The sequence below is a fragment of the Neovison vison genome, chromosome 4 (assembly GCF_020171115.1).
Source record: "Neovison vison isolate M4711 chromosome 4, ASM_NN_V1, whole genome shotgun sequence".
NCBI classification, from domain to species: Eukaryota; Metazoa; Chordata; class Mammalia; order Carnivora; family Mustelidae; genus Neogale; species Neogale vison.
The window spans coordinates 16,451,482-16,474,978 of record NC_058094.1 but is presented as its reverse complement, the minus strand read 5'-3'; the positions used below and the strand labels follow the sequence as shown (position 1 = coordinate 16,474,978).

General features: G+C 46.1%; 1 protein-coding gene across 1 annotated transcript in view; it reads left to right on the top strand.

Moving 5' to 3' along the window:
- Positions 1-23,497, top strand: part of FER1L6 (fer-1 like family member 6) — a 110,728-nt gene that overhangs the window by 43,483 nt on the left and 43,748 nt on the right. The window contains exons 17-21 of the mRNA XM_044247084.1: positions 136-288; positions 5,830-6,007; positions 9,064-9,188; positions 13,063-13,197; positions 17,061-17,210. Coding sequence (XP_044103019.1) covers positions 136-288; positions 5,830-6,007; positions 9,064-9,188; positions 13,063-13,197; positions 17,061-17,210 — 741 coding nt within the window. The remainder of the gene's footprint in view (positions 1-135; positions 289-5,829; positions 6,008-9,063; positions 9,189-13,062; positions 13,198-17,060; positions 17,211-23,497) is intronic.

Here is a 23,497-nt window from a genome sequence, read left to right as displayed (position 1 = left end):
TAGATGTTTAAGTGACTAGATGGTTTAAGTCACAGAATTTGTTTTACAGAGGGGGACTCTTTCAGGATAGGAGAATACTGGAAGGGTACCTGTTAAGCACCCACCCATCAAACCCATTCCCCTCTGTTCCCACAGCCACAGCACACCATCCCCGATGTCTTCATCTGGATGCTTAGCAACAACAAGAAAGTGGCATATGCCCGCATCCCCTCCAAAGACCTGCTCTATTCCCCCAACAGGGAGCAGATGGGTAAACACTGTGGGAAGATCAAAACTCATTTCCTCAAAGTAAGTCTGTACTATTTTTGACTCAAATGCAAGAAATCTCTGTTTTTCCTGAGTCTCTCAGCATTCCTAGTGTGTGTCCATATCTCTGACTCTTCCCCCAAAACTTTCAAAGATCTGAGGACAGACCACTGAAACACCTAGCCCCCTCTTGATTCTAACTGTGATTTGGTAGACCATCCTAAGACTGAATATTTTTCAGTTTTCCAATTAATATGTCAACAGACTCATATAAAGGTTTTATTGTTTTTTAAATCTAGGTGGTGTACCTCAAGATTGCTTTAATTTTTATTTCTTTGATTACTAGGAGAAACAAACATTTTTCTATTAGTTTTCTCTCTACCTTTTCTCTTGTGTAATTTGTCCAAGGCATCTTTTCATATGAATTCATCTGTATTTTAAAAATAAATTACAGGAGAAAAGGTTTGTATTTTACAGAACTGGTAGCTTGGGATTCCTCGTGGGGCTTCAACTGTGAAATTTCCTCTTGGGTCCATGCACCCTTCATGAAGACAGGTCACCAGATGCCTCCCTTGATGCCTCATGAATGGACAACCATAGAAACAATCTCCAGGAGGTTTCTGCTGCTACTCTAAATCAAACTTTGAGCCTTTCTTAGAGACTCTGGGTATTTTACTTCTACTACAAATTTATATCTCGGAAGTAGACTCAGGCAAATCTGGAGGAGGAATGGTCCAGAGGAGGCTCACCACTCACTAGTGACTGACAAGAATGTGTAATTTGACTGATTAACTCTTCCCAACTCATCATTGACTTTCCTGGCAATTGTAGTTCTGATTTCTTGCTATAACATAATTACGTTCTACTGCCTCAGAGAGAGTGTGAAGAGGCTCACTAACCATGCCATACGAAGAATGGGTGAAGAGATAATGCTTAACTGACAAGACTTGACAACACGATAGAGCTTTTAAGTGTCTGTAGGGCAAGCACATGGATGATAATTGAGTATGTGTGTGTGTTTCCAGAGGACAGAACCAAGCCTGGTGATAGCTGTGACAAGGAAATGCACCCTATATAGAGGTCCATATTTGTTCTCTGTCCCCTTGATATAAACATGGCAGTGGGCAGCTAGATTAGATAGTCCCCAAGTGCCGTCCAAATATTAGAGTCTACCTTAGATGTGATTGTTAAATGTTGCAGACAGAAGAGGCATTAGGGGATAATGATTTAATGCTTGGGCTTTGAAATGAAGTGAATCCAGGTGGAAATTTGTGTTGGCTTATCAGGGCTGCTGTAACAAAGGACCAGCAAGTGGCTTAAACAACAGAAATGTATTATCTTACAATTCTGACATTCAGGTATGGGCAGAGCCATTCTCCCTCTGGAAGTGCTAGGGAAGCACCTGTTCTAGCTTCTGGTAGTTCCTTGGCTTATGGGATCATAACTCCAAACTCTACACTGTGTTCTCCCTAGGGTGTGTCTCTTCACATGAAGTCCTTTTTGTAAGAACTCCATTCTCCTCTCCATCTCCCCATGTCCTCCATGTTATTTCTTATGCTCCACAAATAAGTGAGAAGGGAGTTGAGGGAAATTGGAGGGGGAGATGAACCATGAGAGACTATGGACTCTGAAAAACAATCTGAGGGTTTTGAAGGGGTGGGGGGTAGTAGGTTGGAGAAGCCTGGTGGTGGGTATTATGGAGGGCATGGATTGCATGGAGCACTGGGTGTGGTGCATAAACAATGAATTCTGTTACACTGAAAAGAAATTAAATTTAAAAAAATGAAATCTTAGGGAAAAAAATAGAACCATACTCTAGTTTGACTTCATGTCAACTGTATCTGCCATGACCCTATTTCCAAACAAGGTCACATTCTAAGGTACTGGGGGTTAGGAATTCCATGTATGAATTTAAGGGGAGTGCAATTTAACCTATTCCAGAATTCTGGGTTTAATATTTATAAGCTGTGTGACCTTGGGCAAGTTACTTAACATCTCTGTGTTTCCTATTCTTCCTCCAGCAAATGGAGATGGTGCTGAGGGTTAAGTGTGTAACTTCCCATAAAGCAGGCAGAGTGGATATCATCCAGATTAACCACTCAATAAATGTTGGCATTCAAACAAATGGCCATCTGATATCTAGAGTCCGTGTCTGGAATTGTGTGCCCCTTTGTATCCAGTGAAGTATTTGCAGCTCTGTGTGTTGTTTTCTATCAAGTGTGTAATGTGAATCTTAAACTGATCCCTGTGAAGCTGTAACTGAAAAAAAAAAAAAAAGTTCCCTGTAGCTATTTACCACAAATGTTAAGGTTTCTCTTCAATTTTCTCCATCCAAGGAATTCTGGGGTTACAAGCAACATTTGTCTTAAAAATAGCAAATCGTTTGAGAAGGCTCCATGCTAAAAATACTAGAAAATCAGTGTAAAGTTCCTTCTTCCTAAATATTTGGAAGTATGCTGACTTTATTTAAAATTAGAACAAAGAACAGCGGTCACAGGAAGCCCAAGGACAGACATAACTGAGAATTGAGGCCCTCCATCTCTAGCCTCGGCTTATGTCTGTCTGTATTTTCCTTTTGCCACTGGGATTACTTTGGGTGATGGCTTTTTAAATTTTGTTGAATTCAATTGCTCTGACTTGATGAAGCATCTTGGCGAGATGATTCAGCAAAACTATTTTCAGTCCAGTTTTGATCGCCACCCTTGCTTTTTCTTCCTTCTCTGTACCTCTCGTTATGTCCTTCTCTTGGTGAGTCTGAAAAAAGCAAGAGCAGCCCCAGGGAGGCAAACTGTGTACCCACCTACTACTCACTCTGGTTTCTTAGCTGAGAATTAAAAGTGCAGCAAGACAGAGCAGAGTGTGCAACCCTCCAAAATCTCCAGGCTGGAGATTCCTCCAAGTTTATGCTGTGGGACAGCTGGCCTTTGGGTGGCCCCATGAGCTTCCATGTTTAAACCCGCCTGAAAGGTTGCAGGTGCCCCCCCTTCCCCAGGGTCTCACAATACCCCTTAGCCAGTGAAGGGTTCCCAGAAGTTCTGCAGTCAGAAAACATCTCTAACCTTTACAACCCATGCTTGCCAATGTTATTCATCTAGAATAGTTATTTACAGATGTTAGGAAACTCCTTTCACAAGAGGCCCAGTTTGGGGAATATTAATCTAGAGGAAATCAAATTGCCTCATCTGAAGTCACATGGCCAAATAAATAGTAAATTGTAATAGTAAATCATGGTTTTTGGTTCCATGATCTTTCTTGTTTTCTAATTTAAATATACTATAATGTTTTAGTGAACAGGATGGACTCTTTGGAACAAAATTTGCTGAGCTCAGCCTGAGCCACCCATCGAGAGAAGAGAGCCATCCCAGTTCAGTCCCATCCCCACTGTACCCCCAGTGGCCATAGGGCGGGAAAGGACATTCATGACCAAAAGGAAACTATGTGTGCAAGGAACTGGACATACTCCGAGCCCAGTGGGAGGGTGGCTCTCCACCTTCCTTTCCTCTCTGCCTGTGTGAAGTCCCCTGCTCCAACTCACCTCCATCTGTATCCCATCTCCTGAGTCCCATCACTTCTCAGGACCCCAACTTTGAATCCAGCTTCCCTAGGATCAGCACAAAGTGGCAACTGGGTCTTGCCACAGACTGAAACCTCTACAAGGCGAGCACACCCTGTCTTTCTGGTACCCGCTGACCAACTTCAGTTTGTATGAATTACCGTCTCTTGTCCACACAATGAGCAGGTCCCTCATCCTTGTCTGTGTCATTCTCTTTCTTCTCTGAAAGCTTTTAGCAAATCCCTCCTGGCGCAGAGTCAGCACTGAGCCTCCGCTCCACTGTTAGTTCCCTCCCCTGTGTCTCTCTGTTCAAGACTTCCCTCTTCCTGGGATGCCTTCTCTACTGGTTCAACTCTGGAAGTACCCATTAAAGCCCAGCCAAATAGTTGACTCACAAAGAAAAGATGAAAACACCTGCTCCTACTTCTCTGCTCTCTTAGCCTTTTCTCTTACCCTTGACCTTATCCTTGAATAAATGAATAAAAGGCAACACCCTTGTCTAGATGTGAGCTAATGAAGGAGGGTCCGGAAGTGTGTCTCGGTCATTGTGATTCCCTCCTGACCCCACCATCTCAGTAGGGCTTAATGGCACTTCAGGCGGTTGCTGAATTGAGCTGCTGAAAATCCATTTAGGGGACCCACAGGGTAAAGATAGAAAGGTAAACAACCATGCTCAATTTTGGACTCAGGTGCTCTCCACAGGTGCCTTGGAAACTGTCAGATCAAGCTGTAGCCTCTCATGTAGGATTTTGTGATTCTCTCTGGAAAAGAAGTGGTGTGGAAGGAAGGGGAAAATATTGATAGGAAATCCGTAGAAACACTAAGAGACACTTAGCCGAGTCAACAAATTCTGGAGAGGTAGCTGCTCTCAGAATGAAAGTCTTGCCAGCAATCCTGAACACAGCCAAGTCTGGGGTTTGGGACTCCTCAGTTGGGGGAAGGAGTCCCCTAATCCTGGTGACTAAGAAATAAAGAAGCCACACTGCCTTGAACTATAGCCTGCACATCTTGAAAACACAGGCATCTGTATATGCACACACTCATTCCACTTACACGAAGACACACGTAAACACACAGATTCAAACAAACGTGAATAGAAATCCAAATCTGAGTACATTCAAGGGAGAGAATGGGGGGGGGGTGCCTAGGTGGCTCAATCAGTTAAGCATCTGCCTTTGGCTCAGGTCATGATCCTGGGGTCCTGGGATTGAGACCCCCACCCACATGAGGGGGGGTGTCCCTGCTCAGCAGGGAGCCTGCTTCTCCCTCTGCCCTGAAGCTCCCCCTGCTAGTACACACACACACATTCTCTTTCTCTCTCTCTCTCTCTCAAATAAATAAATAAATAAATAAAATCTGTAAACAAAACAAAACAAAAAAATCAAAGAAGAGAATGCAGGGTAGAAAGGGAATTTGAAACCATGCTACATGAAGAAGGGATGAAGGGACTAGAGATGGTTAGCCAGGAAGGAAGGACACAGTAGAGCAGCTGGGTCCCTTCAAGCACACAGAGAACTGAACTATGGAAGAAGCACTTGAATCCTTCTGAATGAAGCCAAGAGGGAGAAACTGTGGTTGGAATTCCAGATGTCTGAGAGTTATGGGAAGGGAGGTTTCAACTCGGTGTGCGCCGAGGCAAGCTCTGGAGGTACAGAGACTGGCGTCTAGCTCTAGAAATATCTCCCTGGGTTTAGGTGCTGGCTCTGTCACGTGAGAGCTGAGTGATCTTAGGGAACTTCTTTAACCTCTCTGAGCCTGAGTTTCCTCTACATAAAACAGGGGCAATAATCATACCTTCCTGGTAGATTCAAATGATCCAGGGCTTGGAAGTTCCTGTTTAAGCTTCAGACCCCATTAAACCTGGATCCACCTCTAGAATGGTGTATGGTGGCAACTAAGGTCATTGGTGTTATTTTGATATAAGATTAGGTACTGAGATCTGCCCTCTGAACACCAGATCCACTGGACCTCTTTTCTCAAAGAGTGAGGCTCCTACTAATGAAGTGGTCTTCCTTGTAACCTTTTCCCAGCTTCCTGGAAAACGGCCGGCTGGTTGGACGGTGCAAGCAAAGGTCGACGTGTACCTGTGGCTGGGCTCTACCCAACACTCCAGTGCCATGTTGGACAACTTGCCAGAAGGCTATGAAGCAGAAACATCCTCCAAAGTGGCTGGCCCTGATCAACCCCCAGCTAACCTGCTCTACCAAGGTATGATGCCCCACTGGGCAAAGAAGTCATTACATGGCTCCTGTGGACTTCTGAGAAAACAGCGAGGAGGGTGGCACGCGTGGGCTGTTAGCATATTATTTTAGGATCAACTTATTAGCCTTTTAAAAATACAGTTTCTGAATTTTCTTCCTCACCTTCCAATGTCCCATCTCAAAAGAACAAAGTAAAGTCATTAAATACATCTGGAGCAAAATTTTGTTTTTCTACTAATGTAGAGAATGCATGCAGTTTGAGTTTCTTTGTAGACAGATTATATAGATTGAATTTGCAATGGAAGCAGAAGATGTCTTTTCAAAACATCAGCAAGCTTTTGCTTTGATATGATGTGTGGTGCTAGGGTTTTGACCTATAAACCACAGGCATTTACATTTACCAGTAACAACCCAGTGGGAACTGGGTATCACTGGGGTCACTTGTGTTTCTTCAGCTTGGATCTTGACATGGTCACTTTTAGAAATTCAGCATGATTTATATAATCCTTTTTTCTATATAGATATTTTCTATGAGTGCCATTATTTACATTTTCATATAATTTAGGATTTTATTATAAATATTAATGCTTTACAGTTTCAATTTGTATTCTGTTTCCAAATGGCTTCATTTTGCAGGATTTTCACTGCTGCATTCAGAGTAGACTGCAGTTACACCTTCACTTCAGCTGAGGATAGGTTTTGCATTGAGCCAGAGCTGGAAGCATAGGAGAACTATCCACAAGTTCTGTGTTACACAAGACTCCTCTGATGTTGGTTGACCTTGACTGCCAGTGGCTCAATAGTTAGAGAAGACATGGTCCTGGGGATATTTATCCAGTGGTTCAGCTCATGGTTGCTGTGCCCAGTGGCAGTGCATAAAAGCAAGGAAAGTTCAGCCCTGTCTTTTTGGTAAATGCATAGTCCCTACCAGGTGCCAAGGATCAGGTCCTCTACTTTATACATTACATTGAATTTATTTGTCACATCAGCCCTGGGTAGTTTCTTCGTTTTATAGAAGGAGAAGGGATGTATCAGAAATGCTTAGCAATTGCCCAAGATCACTTGACTAGTGAATGATGAAGTCAGCTTCTCCAAACCCTGCTTTATTATCCCTCCTTTCCATCCTGCCTTTAAAGAGTTTTTGTCTTTGAGTGAAAGACACCCACGTCAAGTTAGCTTGTTATTTCTGTAGATACTATCTCTAGAGATCTAAGATACCTGGACCTATTTCCTGTCCCAGCTACTAACTATTCAAAGGAGAGGAAAGATTTTTTTCCAAAGCTTTCTGTTCCTCCACGGTGTGTTATTTTCATGGAGTGACCTAATAAACTTTCTCTGCTGTGCACTGGCTTTGATGGCTTTGGTTGCCTTCCACACTCACTGGAGAATTTTATTTCTTCACCCATTTTGTACTTCAGAAAATAGCCATCAACCAATAATTAATTTACACCTGCATATGGCAGGCACGGTGGGAAAACTAGTGGGGGATGCAGAGATGAAAGAGGGGTCATCTGGCCCTCCAGTGGGGGCAATCAGACTTGTCTCTACTAACCACAAGTGGAAAGTGAGCTATAATGCAAGAAGTGGGCCACCAAACTGTGAGAGCGAAGAGGAAGCTGACTTTAAGATAGTCTAATGTACGGAGCTGGTAAGAGGCTTCAGAAAAACAAAAACCTCAATTAAATAAATGGCGCCCCCTAGAGTTGTGTGGTGTGCTGCCTGCGAGGCTGTAGTGGAGGGCTCTGGGGGATGCCCAGGTGGCCCTCAACTGCCAGCATCACAGGTCACATGACAATAAGCAGTAGTAACAGCCTCTGAGCATCTTCACACCATTTCTTGTCATGGGTCAGGCACCATTTTTAGTCCTTAGATCTCCTTTGTCAATCCTATGAAGAATTATCATTACCCCCATTTTACAGGAGAGGAAACAAGACACAGAGAAGGGTAATGAGTTTGTATGAGTCCATGGATAGATCTGTGTGACCTAAGCCTAGGGGAGGCACAGCAGGGGTGGGGGGCAGTATTTGCCCCCTTAATTTAACTAAGTAGACCTAGTCAAATTGGTATGTGAGAGTTCCTGTATCCCAGTCCCCACATCAGTGCAAAACACTGATACCCTGAATGCAGTAAAATGTAGCCTTTGGGGGAGACAAGGAATAGGAGTGGGGAAGGGGATAAAAAGGAGTAAGGGGACATAAAAAATAAGAGGGGCCTTACAAATACACAGGAATATGTAAGTCAGCTCTCACTTGGGACACTCCTCCCCTCACTGAACCCTGGTCTGCACTTACCTGCACTTACTCTGCTCCTGTCCTGTCAACAGATGTGCTCACTCCCACCTTTCACGTCCACGTACCCTGCTGGTATTTCTCACTGGACGCTAGTCCATGGCCTCCTGTCCCTGGGGTATAGGTGCTTATCTTATCTGCTGCCCCCTCCCTGGAACTCCCCAAGGGCAGGGGCTGTCTTAGCCACTTCGGAATCAGTAGACCAGACTGCACCAGGTACACAGTAGGCACTCAAGATGACATCGGCTGGCTGAATGGAAGAATGGCTGAGTGGCTTACTCAAGAGCTTGCTGAAGCAAGAGTATTAGGGGGTCAGCCCCTTTCTTACACACACACACACATGAGTGCACGTGCCGGTGGAAACCAGGAAAATTATGAAAACATAAAATGTGGTGTTTTGGAGAGAGAAGGTGATTTTGGAATCTGACAGAAGTGAAATCCAGGCCCTGGCATTTGATAACTGCAAATTTGGAAGACTTCTGCAGTCATTTGCCTCATACATCTATGGGGATAATTATACATATAATCACAGGGTTGTTATGAAGATTAAAACCCACGATGTAGTAAAGGTGCCAAGAACAATGCATGGCCCCGAAGTACCCCATAAATAGACGGCCCCTTTCCTAGCTGCTTCCACTTCAGTCTCAGAGGCCGGTGATGCTCCTGGTCTGTCTCCAGATACACCCGCAGGTGCACAAGGCACACAGACACTCGTTCCCACTCACTGCAGGAAAAAGCCCACTGATGCCTGTCCTTTTCCACTATTTGTCCACAGCCCGGCATGTCTTTCAGCTGAGAGCTCACATGTACCAAGCCCGGGGCCTCATCGCAGCCGACAGCAATGGACTCTCAGACCCCTTTGCCAAGGTCACGTTCCTTTCCCACTGCCAGACCACAAAGGTAACCAGGGAAGCCTGCCTATCTTCTTCCCGCAGCCCACAGCTGACGCACCGTAGAGCCCAGCAAAGGGAAAAGCAGAGGCATGTTGTTTCTGGGGATGCAGGTTTTCAGCCTCCAAAGCACATGTGCAAGGAAGGACTGACACGGGGTAGGTCTCTTGTTCCAATGTGACCCAAGGTCTTGTAGCCAAGAAAGGAAGTTCCCACAATGAAGGAAGGGTGTGAAGAAAGGAGGATGAAGAGGAGAAGTGAAAGCTGGCATATGTGAGTGCCTGCTGAAGTGCTGGGCACGAGGCCAAGGTCAGAGGGAAACAAACACATGAGAAAACTACACACAGACATGGCAGCAGGAGGCTTATGATCCAACCTTTGTGAAGGTCTCAGTGCAGAGGAACGTTTTCCAGCTTTGTGGTCAGGAAGCCCTAGAATTTGCATCATTGCTTTCTACTTACCAGCTCGGGGACTGTGCATGCTTTCAACTGTGCAATGCAGTGTCTCTTTTTGGAAAACACTAATTCCTAATGGGTGTTGTGAGGATCAAAGCAGTTGGGTCTACAATGGTTTCCTCTGGGCTCTCCTGCTTTCCTGTACACTGAGTGCTGGAAAGTGGGGGGATCTCTAATCTGCGGGCATCCAGTAGGACACTTTTCCCATTAGATCATAATATCCAAGGACTCCATTCTCTGAGGCTTCAGTGCTCTGAGGAGAGGTCACAAGGAATTCACCCATCTCCAAGTGTTAAGACAAACACCAAGGGCCCAAAGAGAGCTAAGTAGTTCATCTACTCTCTGACCGCATTTACTCACCAGCCCCACATCTGTCATCTAAAAACAGGGCTGTGTGAAGAAGCGCAAAGTTAAGTGTATAAAGTGATGGATGAATGGTGGCCATTACATCAGCTAATGGTGCACGGGCGGACATGTCTCTCCAAAGTGAGACCTGTGACCTGGGAGATCGAGTGATTTGTGACATGTAGACCTAGCTCATAGTGAATCATCATCTCGTGCATTTCTCCAGCCAGCCCCCTGCAGAGTACTTGCTCTGTGACAGCTCTGGGCTGGGCTTGGGGGCTGCACCATGGAAAACCCCATACTGCGAGGCTAGACAAAATCTTCCAAGAGCCATGTGGAGAGAGGTTAGTTCAGTCTGAGGTGGGGAGGTGAGCGAGATCTCAGAAGGAAGCTGTCTGCATCCTCGCTTAGTGAAGGAGGGTGAAAACCCCCGAAGCATAAAGGCTCGAGACTAGTTTCTCTTCTCTGTATTTTGAGAGGTGGTGATAGCTCAGTGATTAAGAGCATGGACTCTGGAACCACATTGTTTGGGTTCGGATCCAAGCTCTTGAAGCAAAGCCCTCATGATGATGACTTTGTGTACGCTTTCTAGAGGGTAAACCACCTAGGACAGTGCCTTGCTTGTAACAGCTTCTATGGGACTCCTTGTTATTCTTGTCATTGAGGCATCCCAGCAGATGCAAGGAGGATTCTCAAGGGGTGAACCCCTGGATCCTTCCTCCACCAGCTGCAAAAATGTGGGGTTCCAGGCGCTGGTGATCTCAGGGCCCTGAATGGGGAAGGGGTTTGAATGATCTCACGGGGCTAGGATCATCTTCCTATTTTTGCATCTCTATCCAGTACCTTCATTTGACTTGGACTCCTATCTCAAAGGAACAAATGGCATTTATCAAATAATCACTTGAAAAGGAAAACAACTTCCTGTTGAGCCCTGAGCTTTGCCACCATACTTTTGAGCCAAGTATCTAATTTTTGCTAATAATAATAGCTGCCAGTTATTAAAAGCTCCCAATGCATCACGCATCTTGCTAAGCATTTTCTATGCATTGTTTACTACATCTCACTGCAGTCTAAAAGTGGATGTTATTAGTGTCCCCATTCTGCAGATGAGAAGGTAAGGCTTAGGGACAAGATAGGTCCATTCTGCAGATGAGAAGGTAAGGCTTAGGGACCGGATAGGTAGAAGGTAGTAGAGCCAAGATGGAAACCCACATTGGTGCAGTTCCGAACCCACTTTGCTTAACCACTCTGTTTCCATTTTGGTAAGCAATGGTTCTGGTTTCACTCTGCTGCTTCAGTGTTGTGTTGCCTCAGAGTGTGTGTGTGTGACATGTCCCACACTTGCACTCTTCTTGATGGAGAAACTGAGCCGGGAGCCCATGTAGTCCTATCTGAGCTCCACCGTTCACCTGGTAGCACCTGCCTGGAGTGACCCCCCCCCCCCCGGCATTCAGAGGGAGCAGTCTGAGCAGGGCTGGTCTTGCAGCCAGTCCTCTCTAAAGTGACAGCATGATCGGAAAGATGTCAGTGTTCCAAGACTCATTGTTTATGCACCACACCCAGTGCTCCATGTAATACATGCCCTCCTGGATACCCAGCACCAGGCTCACTCATCCCCCCAACCCCATCCCCTCCAAAACCCTCAGTTTGTTTCTCAGAGTCCACAGTTTCTCATGCTTTGTCTCTCCCTCTGATATCCCCCAACTCACTTTTCCTTTCCTTCTCCTGATGTCCTCCATGTTATTCCTTATGCTCCACAAGTAAGTGAAACCATAGGATAATTGACTCTCTCTGCTTGACTTATTTCACTCAGCATAATCTCTTCCAGTCCCATCCATGCTGATACAAAAGCTGGGTATTCATCCTTTCTGATAGAGGCATAATACTCCATTGTATATATGGACCATAACTTCTTTATCCATTTATCTGTTGAAAGGACAGACATCTTGGCTCTTTCCACAGTTTGGTGACTGTGGCCATTGCTGCTATGAACATTGTGGTACATACGGCCTGTCTTTTCACCAAATCTGTATCTTTGGGGTAAATACCCAGTAGTGCCATTGCAGGGTCATAGGGAAGCTCTATTTTTAATTTCTTAAGGAATCTCCACACTGTTTTCCAAAGTGGCTGTACCAACTTGCATTCCCACCAACAGTGTAAGAACATTTCCCTTTCTCCACATCCTTTCCAACACTTGTTTCTCATCCTGTTAATTTTGACCATCCAGGTTCTTAACCAATAATGCAGACTGTTGTCCTCTGTTCTTTGGTTTCTCCATCTGTAGGATGGACACAGCCAATTACCAATGCCAGTTTGCTCTCTCAGAAAAAAGATGTCATGCAAAATGGTGAAGGTTATTTTGAAGACTCTGGTTAGTTCAACACAGTCAAATAAATATGTACAGTAGAGTGGAATGCCAGAGAAAGAATAGTAGAGGTAAACCCCACTTTTGAGTACTTAATGACAAAATTTTATTTGTTCATAAGTGAGTAATCATTAGATCTTCCTCACCCCGATGTGCATTTCCATAAAATGGAAAGAGTACTCACATGTACGTGGTGAGGTTGGATGAGGTTAGCAGCCTGGGCTTCGGTGCCAGAGGATGCAGGTAAAATCCCAGTTCTGCCACTTGCTGGCTCCGAACAAAGTGAGCCCTGGTTTCCTGATCTATAAGATGTGAGCAGATAACCGTCCACCTCCCAGAGTGGCTGTGAAGTCTGGATGAGACGGTGCATCCCGGGGCAACAGCTGGCACGTAATGCTCAATGGAGGGTAGCGTGAGTTACCAGCACTGCACTCCTGGGAGGCTTGAGTTGAAATTATGGACACAAATAAAGTGTTAATCATTGCAAGGGCTCTACTCATGAGCTCGAAGCGCTACGGGACAAGGATTCTGCACCCCCTCGTGTCTAGCACACAGAGGCAGTTACATCAGTTTGTGTTGTGGCCTGGATGTTAAGGAGCTGAACGAGGAAGCTTCTCTTTGCCCTCCACCAGGAACTGTGGCATGAAGGCAAGCCCCCACCCGCCCACCTCCAGCCCTATTTAATGATCTTTTGCTTTTCTTTCGGCTCCACCTTCTAGGTCATTTCTCAGACCCTGTCGCCCACCTGGAACCAGATGCTGCTGTTCAACAACCTGGTGCTGCACGGAGACCAGAAAGAACTGGCGGAGTCCCCGCCTTCGGTGGTGGTGGAGCTCTATGACAGCGACGCGGTGGTGAGTGTCGCAGGCAGTGCCCACTGGGCCACAGTCCACTGACGTACTTTGTCTAACCAGCCTGGGACTGCTCAGGACCTGACCGGTGCCCAGATGCTGTTCTGACCTCGGAAAACAATGATTTGAAATGGGAACGTGGATGGTGGTCATTTGCTTTACTAAGGGGGTTTTCACTTTGAAAGACCCTCGGAGACCCGCACCCAAGGACGCACACACGGACCACTGGATGCAAAAGCAAGAGGGTTTATTTTTCACAGACGCACCTGCGGGCGGTCAGCAGCACCAGCTAGCTGAGCGCGCGGGCTTCGGGCTTACAAGCTTTTTTTATAGGGCAAGAAGGGGTACAGGAGCAACGGCTAAGCAACAGGTTTTCTTTTTTTTTTTTTTTTTAAAGATTTTATTTATTTATTCGAGAGAGAGAGACAGTGAGAGAGAGCATGAGCGAGGAGAAGGTCAGAGAGCGAAGCAGACTCCCCATGGAGCTGGGAGCCCGATGTGGGACTCGATCCCGGGACTCCAGGATCACGCCCTGAGCCGAAGGCAGTCGTCCAACCAACTGAGCCACCCAGGCGTCCCAGCAACAGGTTTTCTATTGGATGTTTTAAAACATCATGTGGGTTATCTGAGGTCACAGCTGTTAGTTTCTTCGGAATTCCTCGAGACGACCGGGCGGGACTCGAGAGACTTTCCGTCCTTGTTCTCTCCCGGTTTTTGCGATAAGGCGGCAGGTGGTGGGAGGATGCTTTTCAGCCACGCAGTTACAGAAAAGCAAAAGAGCGGTTAGTTAATCTATGGCTGAGGGAAGGGTGTCTATATGCGGGGTCTTTCAACTTCTACTTGTCAAGAGATGGCGATTAGAATAGGATGTGGGTCTCACACCTTCAGTCCGCACACACTTCTTCAGGAACAGCATACGGATGTGACGTCCCCTGCGGTTGTGCCCATCTTCCGGCCCTGTCCTCTTGCCGCTCAGTAAAAATGCTCACTAAGAGTGTCCAGGCCGCAGGGACCTGGGTGGCTCTGTAGGTGGAGCATCTGCTTTTGGTTCAGGTCATGATCCTAAGGTGCTGGGATCCAGCCCCGTGTCCGGGCTCCCTGCTCAGTTTGAAGTCTGCTTCTCCCTCTACCACTCCCTCCACTTGTACATGCTCTCTCTCTCTCTTTCTTACATTCTCTCTCAAATAAATAAATAAATAAAATCTTAAAAAAGAAAAAAAAGTCCAGGCCTCTTGAAACCTGGAGATGTTTACTGACCTCCCTTGCCTAGAGGGAGCTGGGTGGGTATCATCACCAATTCAGCCTTGTAGCTGGGTCTTGTTTTCTCCCAGTTTTGCTGCCAAGCCCATTTCTGTTATGATGTTAACCAAAACTTTTCCTCTCCAAGATGTCTGTATTCCATACTACGTACATTCAAAATCTTACGGGAAGATTTTTTTTATTGTTTAATTACAAAGATAAACCTCCTTCTTCTTTTGGATTTTACTTTTTTCCTTCTTTTTTACATTAAATAAGTCTAAGATAAAAAGGCAAAGTCTTATTTATTTTCTCTGATGTCTGCCCCCCCATGGGAGGTTGCAGAAGCACAAATATATTAAACACAATAGTTGTTCCAAGAAGGCTTCCTAAATCCTCCTCACCTCCTCAAGCATGCTGGCAGCTCTGACCGTGATTCAAGGTCAGAAGGAAATGAAGATGTGAGAATTGTTGAAGAGGAGCAGGGATCTTGGAGAGCATGCTCTCTTGTTTCCTGGAGAAGGAACCAGAGACCCAGGAAAGTCAAATGCCTTGTTCAAGGTCATAGGTAGCTCTAGGCAGAGCCAGAACTTGAACCTCACCTCCTGTGTCCCTCCTTTCTTGTACACGGGGGAGTAAACTGGTATGGCTATATCCATTTAGACATACTCATTCTGCTTTTCCGTGTCACTCTCTCTGCACCCTGTTCCTCCAGCTATAAATCAGAGTTATAAATTGTACATAATTATGAGTTCTACGGTTGTACATATAGATTTTCTGTAGAGACAGCCACAAAATAAATAACTTTAAACTGTGTTGCTAACAAAATGATTCCCACTCTAAGTATTTTTGTATTTGAAAACCAGTAACAATAATCAAGCATTTTGGCAAACTCCTAAACCACCTACTACATGGGTTTCCCTTTGTTTTCCGACCTCCTCCAGATCCCCATTCTACTGACTGCCCTCCTGGGCCCCACCTGAGCCAGACCCTTCCCAGGAAAACAAGCCTACATTCTCACCTCAAAACCAAAAGGAAATGTAGGAGAGAAAAAAAATACATGGAAACTTTGTATTTTCTTCCTGGAGAGATACATGTAGACACCCTGAAGGTTCTGCTTACCCCTGAGGGCTGCAGCTAGGCTAGGCCCACAGCCCTGCGGTGGTAATCAGATGATTACACTGACTGTGCCGGAATATGGCTCCGGTCTAGAACTTTCTCTCATTATCCAGTGGCTTGTAACCCTCATTAGGACCTGCTGCCTCTCTAAGCAATGAGTTTATATTTGGCAAATTAGCTCGGGTTTAAGTTTATACTCTTATGTGCCCAGGGCAATTTTACTTAATTATTCCTGGCTAAGATCATGGACGAAATAGTTAGACAGCAGACCACTTGCATCACGTCTAGCATCTTGTCCATCCTGGGAGGGATAGTTCTGACCCCACCGGTGGATACCAGCAGGCAGGCTTTGTTTTAAAGTCAAGCTAATCATCTAAAACAATCATAAAATCACCAAATAATCATTCGTTGAAACGAAACCCTATTCCACCTCAACCAAGATTCTGTCTACAGCCAGGAACGCGAGTGCTGGTTTGAGTCCCAAGGCAATGAAGCAAGGCAGCTGCAAAAACCTGCCAGCCGCTGACTGCGGGCGCTGTCCTTGTACTTTGGAAGTCATTAATCCAACAGCTTTCACTCCATAAAATGTAATGAGTACCTGCCCTGGGCTGGGGGACACAGCAGTGAGAAAAACAGGCAATGCTGCCATTCCTGAGATAAAGGGGGAGGCTGCCCCATGCTCCAGCCCCGTGCTGCTCCTGGAGGAAGGCAGCCCCATGCTCCGGGGGCAGGTGTGGGGAAAGGCAGGAGAAGGTGGTCTCCCATAGTTCTGAGGGAAACTTGAGGCCCATATGCATATGTACATAAAAAAATATTTTAATGGCCTCTTTTATTACCAAGAAAAATGGGGCAGAACTGCTCAGTATTGACTATACTGACCTTCATCATCACCATCATCGTCATATTACCATGTATTGAGCGCTCACTGTATACCAGTCACTGTGCAAAAGCACATACATCATTAAGTCAATCCCCATGGCTCCAGTAACAGGCATTATTTTGAATCCCTTTTAAGATATGAGGCTCAAAAACATTGAGTCAATGGCCCAAGGCCATAGAGCTAGAAGGTAGCAGATCTGGGAGCGTGGAGACCAGTTTGCCTGGACTCCAAGGCTTTTGTGTTCCCTGATCGAATGGTCTCCTTCCCTGCAGAGCTTTTGGAATGTTTAGTGCCACCTTTTTTCTTCTTTTTCCCTTCAAGTCTACCCTAGATGATTATTTTAACTTAATTCCATTGAGCTCTGTATGTTGAGAAAAGAGATAACCCCTAAAAGCCTTGGGCCTGGAAGGTTTCCCTGGGAGCCCACATGCATTCCTCTGCACGCCTCCTCCACCCTCCCCCCCACCTTGGTCAGGGTAAAGGTGCTTGGCCGAAGGAGAGAGGGAGTTAGCAACAGGAGGGAGACGCTGAAGCTGACAGTTTTGTCGCGATTACTTTTAAAAGTGCACTGACGCAGGTCAGTACAAGGTAGGTAACCATCAGGGACAAATTCCTTTCTTCTCTGCCCTAGGGGAAGCCAGAATATTTGGGGGCCACCGTGGTTGCTCCTGTTGTACATCTGACTGACCAGGACTATGAGCCACCCAGGCTTTCCTATCACCCCATCTTTTGTGGGAGCCTCTCCGGAGGGGACCTCCTCGCTGTGTTCGAACTGCTGCAGGTAAGCAGACTGGAAGTGTCATCCGCACTAGAATCCACCTCGTCTTCCTGGTCAGAGACGCAGCCTCGCCGGAAGTACACTCTATGAGCTGTACTCGGTCTCTCCCTGCTGCCCTGGGTCTGGAGATGTCTCCTTCTCGGGATCTGGGAACTGCCACTTCAGAGTTCAGGTGACACAGGCTATTTCTAGAGCCCCTGTGCTGTAGGTCAGAGCCCCAGGATGAAAGAGCTTGTGGGTTTGGTCAGCAGTGCCTGAGCAGCCCTGTGTGCATATCCTGGAGCTCACACAGGCCGTGAGAAGCTATGGGGGTAGGAGGGAGCAAACTTGTGGGCACATGCCACGCGTGACGCTTGCTGGCTCACATAACTTTCATCACACAGACCTCCCTCAAAATGATTCCCATTTTCCAGATTGTAAACCAAGGTTTGGTGCAGTTGACTGACCTACCTCACCCTGCAGCTCAGAGCTGAACTGAGACCTTTAAAGCCATTTGCTTCTTACACTGCATCACGCAGTTTCCTGAAGATGGGGAGCTCTTAATTGGTCCCATTAAAACACAGGGGAATTTCTGAACGTTTGCCTCGGAAGACTTTTCTAGAAAGCAGAGACGGGATACTGGGGAGGGAAGTGGAGACTCTCGGGTCTGACTGTCCAGTGGAAAAATAAATAGGACATGGAGAAGATCTGGAAAAGAAGTGACCAAGGTAGGGCCTGCATCAGAGACCACTGCATTCACTGAGGCAGGAGGCACTTCACATTTGGGTCCAATCAATTCTTCTCTCCAGGTAAGCCTGTTTCTCAGATACCCCATTTAAAAAAATTCACTTGGTAGACAAACTAGAAGGCAAGCACTCCTGACATATAGAAAGGAGGGAGAGGAAGGTGACAGGGTCAGAACTCATGGGTGTGGGTCTCATTTCCACCACTTACAGACTTACAGTGTGTGACCTTGCAGGAGCTTCCTAATCTCTGTTTCACCTGCAAAACAGGGATGAGATCTGTCTACCGAAAGTGCCTGCCATGGAATAGACAGTCAACAAATACTACCTATTTTATTAGCAGTGGCAGTATGCCATAGAGTATTAGAGCAAAATGTCTGGTCCAACCTATTATTAAAGGTGAAGAAACTGAACGGGCAACAGAGAAGTAATGACTTGCTTAACATGGCAGGCCAGGGCCCAGAATCCAGCTATACTGATCGATTCCCCTGATGGCTGAGAGGCTGGAAAGTGTAAAGGGGCAGAGAATCTGAGAGTGCCTTTAAAGAAGGTCAATATCGAGAATAGGAACCTTTCCCAAAGTGTGCTTCTTGGAACACTAGTCCAAAGATAGTGCAAAGAAAGCTTAAGAAATGCTTCACCTTCCGGGCGCCTGGGTGGCTCAGTGGGTTAAGCCACTGCCTTCAGCTCAGGTCATGATCTCAGGGTCCTGGGATCGAGTCCCACATCGGGCGCTCTGCTCAGCAGGGAGCCTGCTTCCTCCTCTCTCTCTGCCCACCTCTCCACCTGCTTGTGATCTCTGTCTGTCAAATAAATAAATAAAATCTTTAAAAAAAAAAAAAAAGAAAAAAAAGAAATGCTTCACCTTCCATAATCCAATTTGCTTTTCAGTGGTCTTCTTTCTAAAGTTGCTTTTCATTTCTGGCAAGTGTCCTCCTTTAATTGGCAACATAAAGTTCCCTTTTTAAAAAGAAAATGATACCTGATGAAAATGTTCGCTGGGTAATAGTACAGACGATTAATGTGGTAGAAGAACGGCTGGGAAAACTACGTCTAGGGCAAGGCTCCCGTTTCATGCGTCAGGAAGCGGGGGCTCAGGGTTGACTGACTGGGATGCAATCAGCTGCTCTTTAGGCACAGGAAGCTGCCTGCCCCCTCTGAGTCCCCTAGTCCCTCAGTGAGGGGCTGGGTGACTGGTGCCTACAGGCTTCCTAAGGGATGGCTCTCTGGATTCCATGGTCTTCTCTCCCTCCACGCTGAGGGTGCCCCCTCACTCCCAATCCACTGCTGAGGGTACCTCTCCCTTCAACCTAAGGGTCCCCCTTCCTCCCTTCAAGCTGAGAGTACCCCACCCCACTCCCTTTATACTGAGGGGCCCCCTCCTCTCTCTCCCTCTTTCCTTCTACACTGAGGGTCTCCCCTGACCTCCTCCCTCCACTGCTGAGAGCACACCCCCTCCCCCACCCTCCATGCTGAGTGTCCCCCCTCCCCCCTCCCCCCCCTCACTGCTTAGGGTACCCAGAGATCTTCCTGACAGCAGCGTTAATTGTCAGAGGTGAGCAGCCCAGGAGATAGAATTCATTAGGGTTTCATTAGGACTTCTCATTTGATTGCTTGTTCATAAAGTAATTTGATCATCAGCGTGACAATCTTAGTATGTGGATCTTGTATGTGCTGAGAAGACAAGACCTGGAAAATGCCTTCATTTGTTACCAGCTACTCTCAGTTTTCATCTGTGTCTGATTTGCTTCAGCCTCTCCACCTCCATTACTGAAATGCTTCTCTGTCTCAGAAGGATTTAGTAACCCCGCTCTTCAGTGTCCAGACAGAATGCATTGTCTCCTTTTCCCTTTCATACCCAAACCAGCGGGCCTTCTCTCTGTCTAGTACTGGTGCAGAGAAACGTTTCTGGAGGTAAGAAGCAGGGTAAGAAGAGGAGGAGAGTGGAGTAGGCCGGCTTGTCTTCTGAAAGGAATGTGGAGGGATGACGTGAACAAGAAAAGGGTAAGAAGCTAGAAGACTAGGAAAGAGGCCAATGCAAGGATCCTGAAGAGAAATATGGCAGCAGGGAAGATTTTTGAAGGCAGTTTTTTGAAGGCAGGACTATTTCACTCATTCATTCATGCAGTCAAACAAATATTATTGAGTGTACACTGTGTCAGGCATATTCTTAAGAATTCATCAGTGAGGGGTGCCTGGGTGGCTCAATCAGTTAAACATCTGCCTCTGGCTTACTCACAATCCTGGAGTCTTGGGATCAAGTCCCGAGGCGGGCTCCCTGCTCAGCGGGAAGCCTGCTTCTCCTTCTACCCCTCCCACCCACTCGTGCTCTCTCTCTCAAATAAAAAAATAAAATAAAATCTTTTAAAAAATAAAAAGAATTCATCAGTAAATAAAACAGGCATTACTTCCCACCCTCCTGAAACTTATATTCTAATGAGGAGAAGATCATAGAGTCGACTATGTAAATTATAATGTAACAGTGGGGTGATACACTCTAAGAAGAAAAGGTAATGCCCTGTGAGATGTGGAGTAGACATGTGTGTGTTGGGGGAGGGGGCAGGTTGACGTTTGAGGGAGGCCTCACTGAGAAAGTGGTATTGAAGTCAAGACCTGAAGGGAAGAAGCGAGTTGACCGTGCTGTATCTGGGCACAGAGTTTTCGATGCAGCAGGAGCAGCAAATTCCAGGCCCTGAAGCCTAGGTATGCCTGGTGTGTTCAAGGACCAGCAAGGACACCAGTGTGTCTAGAGCATAGTGTAGATTGAGTCAGAGGGAAAAGATCATGTGGGGCACTGTAAGGAGTTTGGCTTTTATTCTATAAAAGATGAGAAGCCAAGAGAAGATTTTGAGCCTAATGTCTGATTTATGTTGAAAATCATGGATGATAGATTGGGTATACACTAAAGGGGCCCAAGGTGGGAAACAAGGGGGATACAAGGGGAGCCTGGGAGGATTTTCAGGTAATCCAGATTGGAGAACTGGAACTTGGATCAAGAGTGTAGCCAAGGAAAGGGATTCTGGTAGAGTCCATCTGGCTGATGGATTAGAAGTGGGGTGTGAGATTCATCTCCACGTCACACATGGAAGCCAACAATAATAGACATACATAGTAGACTCTCAATACAGTATTTTCAAACCAGTCTCGCTCATTCACAAAAATATGTAGACAAAATCTTAATGTAGGGTCGTAATGTTTTCCTTGTGAGAGGATTTAAATTTGCTTCTGTAGTAGTCTGGGGCACTAGCAATCCTAGCTCACCTGAATCCAAGATGGCGTGAAGTGGAGTTTCTACCTTTCTGCCTCCAGTTGACACTCCTAGGGAACTTACATGTGCTGGAAAGTGTGCCAGGTGACTTGCATACTGTCTCGGCCATTCTTCACAGCAGCCTATGAATTAGATATCTTGATCTTCACTTTACAAATGGCAGAACTGAGACTCAGAGACACTGAACAAATTTTCAGATTTTCAACTAGCAAGCAATGGAGCCCTGGGTTGTGCTACCCATGGCATCAAAGAAGAGGGGTGACACAAATGTAAGCGATGGGCTTAGGGACACAGAGGATGCAAAAGACTTCTGAGCATTAGTGACTTTTCAGACGAGCAGGCGTGGGAGTAGAGTCATGCATGACCCTGAGAGTGGCAGGCACCTCTCTAAATTTTGCACCCTAGGTCCTCATCCTGGCCCTGCATCTGGACCTCCTTTGAGGTCCTGATGTATTGTCTCCACTGGGATTTTAGAGCAATTGGCTTTTGGACCAACCTATTTGACCCACCTCTGATGCTTACCCTCCTGCCTTTGTAACTGTTCTTTATCTTCTTCTGGTCCGTGTGCCAGGTAACTACACACCAGGCAGATCTGTAAGCCAGCAGCTGACCCATTTCCCTGTGTAAATGTCTACTCTTGGCTGGGAGCAATCATTCAGCCTCCACCACGACACAGAGCCCTTCAGGGTCTGAGTTGAGTTCAATGGCATCTGTCAGGCACCATGGGACAAAGTTTCTTCAGGACATTTCCTGGTGGCCCCAGAATGAAGAAATATGTGGTGATTTTATAAAAGTCCAGCCAAGGGCACCAATCTGTGCCATGACCATAGCTGTTTTGTGGATTTCCCTCCAGAGCTAGAGGAGCAGTTAGCTTTCTCAGGGAGGCGAGGTTTGGCAGACTGAATTGCTCAGGCAGGGCAGTACTGAGCATGTGTCCTCTTGGCTTCCAGAGCCTTTATCTGATCTGGTTCTGCATCTTTATTGTCTCCAGGCTCTTTGGTGTTCAAAGCATCTGCTGTCTTCTTTGTCTGAGCTTTTCTGTAATTAGCCTAACCGCATCTGCCATTGCCTGCTAGAAGATGTCTGTGAAGATGAAATGGTGATATGTTTGTGCTTTGCCTGTTTTGAGGAGCAATTAAGCTTTTTTTGAGCATATGGAGATAATGTGTCAGTCAGCCAATAAACATTTATAAGGAATCCACTGGACTGGAAAACTGCTTGAGGGGCTTAGAGAATGAATGAAGTAAACAGAGCTTCCTCCTGGTTAAGTCAGACAGACGTGCCCAGTACATCTGGCTCTCAAGGGGTTGAGAGGTCATCTGGCCCAATATTTGGGGCCCAATGTGGGGAAGGGACTCATACAGAGTCACACATTGGGGCCTGGTTTCTGGGCTCAGACCCCTAATTTCTGCATCAAGCTTCCAATAGAGGACACACTACATTCCAGGGACCGAAGTGTAGGAGAACCACCACAGTGATTGGGGTCAAATCAGGGACAGCTTTTTGGAAGATGTGCACAGTGAGCCAGGCCTTGAAGGCAGTGTGGGGTGGCCTTTGTAGACTTGCCAAGCCCTTTGTATGAGATTTCAGTGAGGCACAGGAATTATCCTCCTGCTGTTTCTGTATTTTCCAAATGCACAGAAAATGATATATTTTCATTCTGGAGGTCTGTCTTCAGAAGACTTCGTTTCTGTTTCACTAATGAAAATGTAATCTCTATTTGAATAAACACAAATCTCTTGGGGCATCTGGGTGGCTCAGTCAGTTAAGCGTCTGTCTTCAGTTCAGGTCATGATCCCAGGGTCCTGGGATCGAGCCCTGCATTGGACTCTGTGCTCAGCATGGAGTCTGCTTGTCCATTGCCCTCAGCTCCTACCCCCCATCCTACTCATGTTTTCTCTGACTCAAATAAATTTAAAAAAATATTTTAAAAAATAAATACAGATCTTTTTTGTTGTAGTGAGTAATGGGGGTGTAGCTAAGCCTCAGAGCTCAGAACCAGATCAGAGCCCTTCTCCATGCCTCTGCTGTCATTCCAGTGTGGGGACCTCACAAGTCCTCAGCTTGTGAGGACCCACTTGTCTTTTCTTCTCCCCTCTGTATTGTGAGCTTACTGAAAGCTTATTAAGCTATTAACTTTGTGGTACATTGTAAGTGCTCACTAAGTGTTGGTTACCCTTGCGAAGGTATCAGTGAATCAATATTTGTCAATGAATAAATCATTAAGTGTGGTAAAATGCACTGTCTTAGCTATAATTTAAGCTGGAAACATTAGTTTTGTTAAGTGGATGTCCTATGGA